The following is a 10,202-nucleotide window of genomic DNA, read 5'->3' on the forward strand; positions in this document are numbered from 1 at the left end:
AAAAAAAAAGGAAAAAAAAGAGTGAAAGGGCTATGTTTATTGATGTATCCCAAGAAGATGTTGCTTATTTCTTGACTCTGACGACCCCTTCTCTTCAAGGGAAAAAGGGGAGTGAAGAGAAGTTCTTTTGTCTCTAAACCCTTATCTCAAAATTTTCAAATTTCTTCAAATTTCTCATATTCAAATCCAAAACCCTAAATCAAATTCCTCATTTTTTTTTCCCCAAATCCAAATCCCTCAAATCTAAAGTCCTCAAATCCTCTTATCCAAATCCCTAAACACATACCATCAAATCTTATACACATACCTCTTAAATCCAATTCCTGCATCAAATTCATATATCAAATTTCTCACATCACCTTCCTCACGTTCTCATATCACATCTTACTTCCAAGAACCCATACAATTCTCCATCTTATTGCAGACTCACAGAAGCATGCGGTCAACCTAGACTCCTTATTCTATCACCACCACCAAAGGTTCTACTCTTCATACGTCCTCCAAGATCAGATATTGCATATGCTGTGAGTGTGGAAGAGTATTTCATGACTCACTTACCAAGTTAGGCATTCGTGACATATATGCACCAACTTGAGGAGGAGTGTTGACGTGTGTCTCCTAATTAATCAAGGAGATTTACTTTCTTGATTAATTAAGGGATTTACTTTCCTATTTTTTATATAAGTTGTAAATCATTGTACAATTAGGAGATACTTTCCTAATTCTTTACTATATCTAATTCCTTGTAAAACCTTCATATGTAAACTCCTATATATCTCCTTATGGAGAAGAATAAAGGATAACCCAAAGTATTCAAACCATATTCATATTTTAGCAAAATAAATAATGTCATACATGGTCATCAATTCCTGCCATAGCCAGACGGACCATATGGGGTAACACAAGTAAAGCAAAACTAAAGGAATTTGTAGGAAAAGTGTTATCTGTCCTTGCCTTAAATGACAATGACTTCTGTTTTCCTTTTTGCAGCCCACTATTAGACTAATGAACTCCCTCTCCGAGTTTGCCCAGTTTAGATGTTTTAAAAGCAGCATGTTCAACCCCAGGAATTGGACGACTCCCTTTCAGTTTAGACTTGTTAGCAATATTGAAATTGTCTTCCTTGACATGTGCATGACTCTAAAAACTAAACCAACAAGAAATCAAAGGTTGAGTCAAATACATCAGTTAGCAGTTAAAGAGGATCTATAAAGTAAACCATAATACCATTAACACCACCCCCATGTTTAACTGATTTGCAATCCTCAAGAGACAAAATACATATTGCAGGAACAAATTGACACAAAAGACCTCTAGAACTATTGATAAGCACTAAACAGTACAGCTAAAAAAGACAAACACAGTTTTATTCAAGCATGCAAAATGTAATTCAAGTTAAAATCTTCATGACATATACGGAGGCTTTATTTCTTATAAGAGAAAGATAAAGAAGGACTGATGAGAAATTAATAATTCAAATGAAGCCACTGTATTTGATCAGAACCCCTTGATAAGGTACCAGGTAAGCTAGCTCTAACATGACAAGAATAAGAATGTTTCTGAATTTTGAAACTGAATACTAGAGATATAAGGAAAAAAATGAAAGACATAAACTGAACATTAATGAATTATATAAACCTTAAAAGAAGGACATGATAAGAAATAAAACTTAGTGTTCCTAGCAAAACAGTGGAAGAAAATTGTACTTCTCAAAACACAAATATTTTACCTGAATAAAACCCAGTGTTCCTAGCAACCAAATAAAGAGGGACTCAACCAACAATTTGCTGATCTTCAGCGTGTATAACTCATCATAAATAAACATGAACCAAAGATCAAATCTAAAACTAAAAACTAAACAGCAATCATTATGATACATATACAGAATTCAAAATTCTCATTTAGTTAGTGCAAAAAACCTACATTTCTGCCAAATACCAAGATAGATTCAACCCCAAATGGCAAACAAATTAAAACTGAAATGAAAAATAAAGAATTCTGATATGTGTTCAATCTTAAAAATTAACATAGAGAAAAAATTAGGTCATTATCTAGATTTGGTATCCTCTTACTGTTTTTGAGTCTCGGCAACTTCAACAAAAATCAGCCTCCCATCAACCATCTGGACAAATTTTAACAAAAACTTCAAAAGAGAAAAACAAGACTGAAGGTGTTCACAAAAAAATACAATTTAAAAACATATGACAAAAACAAAGATTAGGAAATTTGATCAACCAAAAACACATATTCAATACATAAAAGATTAGAATGCGCAAGTATAAGGGTTATATGATCTGCAATTTGGCACAAAAATAATTATAATATGAGTCAATTTAACATTGCAATATGAATAAATAAAGTTCATGAATTGGGGTTTTTTTTAATTTATAATTTTTTTTTTAATTTTAACCATAGGGAAGAAGGAAATTGCCCTGCCATTCATGGACTTCAAAGTTTTTTGTGCCTCAACATCTGACTTGTAAGTGACAAAATCAAATCCTTTGGGTCTTTGAGTTATACGGTCCACAGCCATTCTAACTAAACATACAGTTAAACAAAATCATCACAAAGGTAAAAACCAGTCAGTAATTTCCACAAATTACATAAGGAAAAAAAAATTGGAGCAAATTAATAAGAAAAGTAAAAATACCATCTGTAACATCTCCAAAAGGAGAAAACAGTCTCTTGAGTTGTTCATTATTAGTGAACGATGATAATCCTAAGCAACAAACCCAAGAATCAAAACAAGTGTTTTAAACAAAAAAACACCCTAAAAATAGATTTGAGAGAAAGAAAGGGAAATAGAGAATACTGCTGACGAAGAGCTGCAAGCTCAATCTTTTGGCCATCTCTGCGTCAACCTAAATCCCAGATATCTGCTTTTTCTTTGAACATAAAATGTGAAGAAGCAGATTTAACATTTATAAGAACATATATGAAGAAAAATGAGATCCAGACTCAGATTGGCTTTTGGCATCGCACCAAAGGTGTCCAGTAGAGAAACTAGAAAGACTACTAAAAAGGCATCGTCATAAAAAACCAAAAATTTATACTAATGTCTTTGTATTTGTTTAGCATCGTTATTTATAAAATCGATGCCTAATGTACTAATAGCATCGATTTTTCATTTTACCGAGGCCTATGTAGTGTTGTTAAAAGTGAAATTTGGCATAGTGAATCGCTAAAACTATGCAATACACCAACCACTCCATTTATGGAATGAACTTTGAACGAACTTGAAGTGTCCCATTTCTTTGACCAATCGATATCGGATGTTTACACCATAATGAACCGAGCAGACCCAGCATCAAAGCGACTAGCACCAAGGCAGCCACGCCTTCTCCCATGCCGAAGGAAGACACACTTCCGAGGTGCCAGACACCTGCCGAAGCTCTCAACTGCCAAACCTAATCTCCAGGACACGTGTCGCCACCACAATGGCTTGCACAAAGTCCCACATTGGAACTTTGTGCAAAACTCCTACTTTCACCTCCCTATAAGTAGGGAACAGTACCCAGGTACAAAGGACAACTACTCTCCCACTTTCACTGTTACTCTGCCAGAATTACTACTCGTAACTAACTTAGGCATCGGAGAGCCTTCGGCCGGCACCACACCGGTGTCCGAAGCTTAACGATTATTTCTCCTCTTTTTACCTTCTACAGGTCTCTCACCAACCCATTTCACCAAGGGCCTCAGCCCTCTTCTCTGCTGAAGACTCAGCACATCTAATCACTAAGTTGGACTCAATATTGGCCGGGCCATTTTGAGCATCAACAGTTTGGCGCCGTCTGTGGGAACTCGACACTTGAATCCCCTCTTTCTCTATCAGCCCAGCTGGCTCCTTCACCCCTCAGGCCCCGTCGCCTCTTCTTCACCCCACATTCTGCTATGCCGACCGAGGATAGCCGCGATACCCAGCATCATACCCCCCGCGATGGTACTTCTAGAAGGAAATCTTCGGAAGATGCCACTCTCCAGGCAGAAATGGAGCGCCTCCGCGACAGTGTCACTAAAATGTCGGAAAAATACGAGCACCTTCATTGCAGGAACATTGAGCTAGAACATGACTACCGTGTTTTAAAGCGGAACTGGGAAAGGACTCACACCCAGGATGCCCAGCAAGACCTCACCCAGAACGTTGGGCCTACTCAGCCGAACCAGCCAGTACATTCCAGCCACAGTGCCTCAGCCCAGGCTAGGCTCCGCAAAGGTAAAGACCACCTTCATCCGGAGATAACCCAGTCACGACCCCTTTGCGTTCCCCCACCGAGGGACCGGCCCCATGAACCAGTCAGGATCTACCAAGATTGCAGGGATCGCCTCTCGGACCGTCAGCCAAGGCCGATCCCTATCCCTGTCAACCTCGAAGACCCACGGGTGACACACCTGGGCCTCTCGCCAGCCCCCGTCCGCATACCCGACGAGGAAGGTAAGTGCGAGATATGAGTGGGTCAATTGTTAGATTCGAAAAGGTCCGGCGCCTGGAAAGCGAACAACATCGCAGCCATCAACCCCTCTGGGCAAAACCACGACCCGGGCCCTTTACCGAACGCATCCTCCACTACCACCAGGAGAAAGATATCCAGCCACTCCGCATCGCTTTCTACACTGGCACGGAGGACCCTCTCACCCACATCCACTCCTTCCAGTCTGCCCTTGGGTGCAAAGGCCTCACTGATGAAGGCATGTGCCTCCTTTTCCCTTCCACCCTCAGCGGCGCGGCCCTGAATTGGTTCTACAGGCTCCACCCCTGCACCATCAACTCCTTTGATAGTCTCAAGCAGACGTTCCTGGACCATTTTATGATCCAGACTGATCCCCTATACTCTGCCGACGACTTGTATATGCTTAGGCAGGCTGAGGACGAACCCCTTCGGGAATATGCAGCTCGGTTCAGTCATGAGTACTCCCGCTGCCCAGACACTGACGATCGCGCTGCCTTCGGCGCTTTTAAGAGCGGCCTCCGCGAGTCCAACTTCCGCTACCTGGTCCATAGCAACAGTTGGAACACATATGCAGAGCTGATGAAGCAGGCAGCAGTCCATGCTAAGGCCGAATACTTCAATACCAAGCATGGCCCAGCTAACCTGATGCGCAACGCTTTCGCTGATCCTCCACCTGCTTCAGCACCCGCCCCAGCCTCACCTCAGCATTCTACCCCTGCCCCGAGTACTCAGGACAACCAACAACATAAGCGGAAGGATAGCTACCAGCATTCCTTCGGTAATAACAAACGTGGCCGACATGGCAACCACCACCACTCTAGCGGAGGCAACCCTCCTAGACCTGCTGATCGGGCCCCACTTCCATTCACACCCAGGCCCAGGTTCGAGGTATTTACCACCCTCAACACCACCTATGAGAACGTCCTGGTGCGTGAAGCCCCCATCATCCCCAAGCCACCCCCCCGGAGACCATCCAACAAGCCAATGCCAAACACGGGGGTCTTCTGCCACTTTCATCAATTTAGCGGCCATGACACCGAGTCTTGTGTTGCGTTGCGCAACATCATTGAAGGGCTCATCAGGGAGGGCAAACTGGACAACTATGTGCGCAACATACCAGCCCCGCCTAACCCTTACCAACGACAAATCAACATGATCTCCACCATCAGCAGAGGTCCTACCCTGGCTGGCACCTCCAACAATTCCATCAAACATTATGTCCGCTCCACCTATGCGCACCAGGTCTTCACCACCGAGCAGGGACGATTGCCAAAGGCCCACAGGACTGGCTGGGCCCCCATTACCTTCTGCGAGGAGGAGGAGCGTGGTGTTATCCTCCCCCATGACGATCCACTCATTATCCGGGCTGACATTTCTAACTTCGACGTTGGGCGTATCCTGGTGGACACTGGCAGCTCGGTCAGTGTGATGTTTGCCGAGTGCTTCAATGAACTCCAGGTCCCGCCTCACCTCCTCGACCGAAGCATCACACCCCTTGTGAGCTTCTCGGGTGATGTGGTCCAGCCCATCGGCAGCATTCATCTCCCCATCTCAATTGGGGCCGCACCCCAGCGAACGACGATCACCACCCCCTTCCTTATCGTCGATTGCCCCACAGCCTACAACGTCATCCTCGGCCGCCCAGCCCTGGCCCAAATGAGAGCTTTTATTTCCACGCATATGCTGCTGTTGAAGTTTCCCACTCCTAATGGCCCAGGCACGGTGCGCGGCGACCAACTCGGGGCCCGAAGCTGCTATGCTTCAGCAGTAAAATCCACCAATCGCCAACCTAGGAGCGAGGCCCTTTCGGTAACCATGGCTCCCGCCCCCCCTCAAGCTGGCACAGACCCACCTGAAGACCCAAGGGAGGAGTCCATCACACCGCAGGCCGAACCTATGGAGGACCTGGAGCTGGTTACCCTCCATGACGATATCCCGGATCGACAAGTCCGGATCGGCACCTCCATCTCGCCAGAGCTTCGCTCTGACCTGGTCGCCTTCCTCCGCCTCAACTTCGAAGTCTTCGCTTGGTTCTACAATGACATGCCTGGCATATCACCAGACATCATATCTCATAGGCTTAGCGTCAATCCTGCCGTCAGACCAGTCCGACAGAAGCGTCGCGCTTATGATCCCGAGCGCTATGAGGCCATGAGGGCGGAGGTGGAACGATTGAGTAGCATCGGATTCATCAGGGAGGTTGACTATCCTACATGGCTGGCTAATGTCGTGATGGTCCGCAAGCCAAGAAAGGGCTGGCGCATGTGTGTCGACTACACCAACCTTAATCGGGCTTGCCCAAAGGACAGCTTCCCGCTACCCCGCATTGACCAGCTAGTCGACGCCACAGCCGGCCACGCCCTCCTTAGCTTCATGGATGCTTATTCAGGTTACAACCAGATCTTCATGCACCCCGAAGATCAGGCCCACACCTCTTTCATTACGGACCGCGGCCTCTACTGCTATAAGGTGATGCCGTTTGGCCTCAAAAACGCCGGGGCTACTTATCAGCGTCTGGTGAATCAGCTCTTTGCCCCACTGATTGGCAATACCATGGAGGTCTATGTCGATGACATGCTAGTCAAGAGTCGCATAGCTGACCAACACATCCCTCACCTCTCTGCCATGTTCACCATCCTGAAGCAGTACAAAATGAGGCTTAACCCCACCAAATGTGCATTCGGGGTGGCTTCCGGCAAATTCCTGGGCTTCATGATCAGCCAGAGGGGTATTGAGGCCAATCCAGAAAAGATCCAGGCCATCTTAGATATGACAATACCTAAGACGGTCAAGGATATCCAAAGCCTTACAGGGCGTGTCGCAGCCCTGACCAGATTTATCTCCAAAGCCACTGACCGCTGCGCCCCATTCTTCAAGGCCCTTAAAGGCACCAAAAGAAACATCACTTGGACTGCTGAATGCGACACGGCTTTCAGCGAGCTCAAAGAGTATATGGGCCGGGCCCCTTTATTGCCAACCCCTGAGCACGGAGACATCCTCGTCATTTATCTCTCCATCTCAGCTTCGGCTGTGAGCTCTGTGCTCATCCGATCAAAAGATCACGCGGAGCACCCAGTGCATTATGTTAGTAAAGCATTGCAAGATGCCGAAGTTCGGTACCCAGACATCGAAAAATTGGCTTTCGCCTTGGTCGTCTCGGCAAGATGCCTCCGACCATATTTCCAAGCTCACACCATCCATGTCTTAACCAACCAACCACTCCGACAGGTGTTGCAGAACCCAGAAACCTCTGGGAGGCTGGTCAAATGGGCCATTGAAATGGGCGAGTTCGATATTCATTACAAACCCCGCCCGGCTATGAGGGGACAGGCCGTTGCTGACTTCCTATCCGAATTCACGGAGCCCCAAGCTTCCGCAGCTACCCAGCTCATAACCGAACCCAATCCCCCTCCCAGCCAGGACCAAACCCCCACCGAAGGCAATCTCGACCTAACCCACCCCCTGTGGACCTTATTCGTAGACGGCTCTTCTAATGCCCAGGGCTGTGGGGCCGGCCTCGTTCTCATCTCCCCAGACAAGGTTGCCCTCGAGTACGCCCTTCGCTTCAAATTCCAAGCCTCCAACAATGAGGCCGAATACGAAGCACTCTTAGCTGGTCTTCGATTAGCCAAAGAGATGGATGCCAGGCAAATTCAGATATTTAGCGATTCACAACTCGTGGTCCACCAAGTCAACCAGGACTTCACGGCTAAGGATGCCTCTATGACGGCCTACCTCCAGCACGCTCGGCACTTGCTGGCAACCTTCCAAGCCCACTCTATCAAGCAAGTGCCGCGCTCCGAGAATAGCCATACCGATGCACTAGCCAGGTTGGCATCAGCCCTGGAGCAAGGAATGGGTCGCCACATCCACATCGAGTTTTTGGCCCAGCCCAGCACACAAGCCCCACTCATCTGCACTATTGATCACAGCCCTACATGGATGGACCCCATCCTCCAGTTCTTACAGAACCAAACACTACCGGCTAATCCGGCAGAAGCACGACGCGTTAGCCATCGCTCCGCCCGTTACTTGATCATTAACGGCTCCTTATACAAGCGTGGTTTCAGCCTTCCTTACCTTCGATGCCTGACTCCAGAGGAGGGTCACTATGTCCTCCGAGAAATCCATGAAGGCATCTGCGGCAACCACTCGGGCGCACGCTCGCTAGCCCATAAAGCAATCCGCCAAGGATACTTCTGGCCTTCACTCCACACTGACGCCCAGGCCTTCACCCAGAAATGCGACAAGTGTCAGCGATGTGCCAACATCCCACAACTCCCGGCTGAACCGTTGACTGCCATGGTCAGCCCTTTGCCATTTGCCCAATGGGGATTGGATCTCATTGGACCGATGCCAGAGGGCAAGGGCCAAGTCAAGTATGCAGTTGTGGCCGTGGACTACTTCACCAAGTGGGCTGAGGCCGAGGCCTTGGCCACCATCACTGCGGCTCGCATCGAATCCTTTGTGTGGCAAAACATTGTATGTCGCTTCGGCATCCCCAACTCCATCGTCACCGACAATGGCCGGCAATTTGACAACGCCAAATTCAAACAATTTTGTTCCAACCTCAAGATTCGTCTGTGTTTCGCCTCCCCAGCCCATCCTCAGTCCAATGGCCAGGTCGAAGCCGTGAACAAAATCATCAAGAAGACCCTCAAGACAAAACTTGATAAAGCCAAGGGCTGCTGGCCAGAACTACTCCCAGAAGTACTCTGGTCCTACCGCACCACCTTCCGCACATCCACGGGTGAAACGCCGTTCTCCCTATCATTTGGAACCGAGGCCGTGGCTCCGGTAGAGATTGGCCAGCCCACATACCGAACCTCCACTTACGATGCCACGACCAATGACGAGCAGTTGGCCCTCAACCTCGACTTCATTGACGAACTCCGGGACCAATCGAGCATGCGCAATGCCGCGTACAAGCAACGCATCGCCAAATACTATGACTCCCGGGTCAAGCCCCGTGCTTTCAAAATGGGGGACTGGATCATGCGCAAGGTTTCCTTAGCTACCAAAAATCCTAACGAAGGTACCCTCGGCCCTACATGGGAAGGTCCTTACGAGATTATCAAAATCTGCCGCCCTGGTACTTATCAGCTTCGCGATTCCACAGGCAAGACACTGCCTCACCCCTGGAATGCTGACCACCTCAAGTACTATTACAAGTAAACATATCTAGACCCTAGGACAATACTTTGGTCTTGATTATTTACTGTAAGTTAGACGTAAGGTATCTAGACCCTAGACCACTTGTACCTTCTGCCTTTCGGCATCTATTTCAATGAAATGCCTGACTCAGGCTCATTCTCATGAACTCACATTGTAATCATTTTTAACACAATTGATATCAAGCTAAGTTCATATCATAAATAAAAACAGCCTTGCTCCAGGCAAGGACAAATGTTCATACATAACCAAAATAAACAAAACAAACAAGTGTTCCAACACATTCACTAGAGTACAAAATAGCTATAACACATCACGAAGGCAACGCCTTCAGGACTCGGTCGAAGGGGCATCCTCAGTAGCCGGCTCAGCCTCTGGTGTCGGGGCGCTAGCATCAGCAGGAGGGGTCTGTGCAGGAGGCTCGCCACTGGTGTCAAAGTTAATCTCCACCGAGGGGTTGAACCTAACCAACCTATCTTCCGAGCGAAGCTGCTCATCAACCAGTCGGTCCATGATATAGCTCTTCAGCTCCTCCGAGGATCGGAAGGACTCAAGGAGATGTACCTGGTTCCATTCAGCCAC

The 10,202-nt window shown here is 47.2% G+C and overlaps 2 protein-coding genes across 2 annotated transcripts in view; one reads left to right on the plus strand and one right to left on the minus strand.

Annotated features, from left to right (window-relative positions):
* Nucleotides 4,446-9,623, plus strand: LOC109947301. The gene has a single exon (XM_020557238.1). The coding sequence runs from the start codon at nucleotides 4,446-4,448 to the stop codon at nucleotides 9,621-9,623; it is 5,178 nt and encodes a 1,725-aa protein (XP_020412827.1).
* LOC109947302 overlaps nucleotides 9,951-10,202 on the minus strand; it is a 993-nt gene continuing 741 nt past the window's right edge. Inside the window, exon 3 of the mRNA XM_020557239.1 lies at nucleotides 9,951-10,184. Within this exon, the coding sequence (XP_020412828.1) occupies nucleotides 9,951-10,184 (234 nt within the window). The remainder of the gene's footprint in view (nucleotides 10,185-10,202) is intronic.

The sequence above is a fragment of the Prunus persica genome, chromosome G2, assembly GCF_000346465.2.
Source record: "Prunus persica cultivar Lovell chromosome G2, Prunus_persica_NCBIv2, whole genome shotgun sequence".
NCBI lineage: Eukaryota > Viridiplantae > Streptophyta > Magnoliopsida > Rosales > Rosaceae > Prunus > Prunus persica.

Coding starts and splice junctions, on each gene's coding strand:
- LOC109947301 (XM_020557238.1), top strand. CDS start 4,446: ATGAGTGGGTCAATTGTTAGATTCGAAAAGGTCCGGCGCCTGGAAAGC.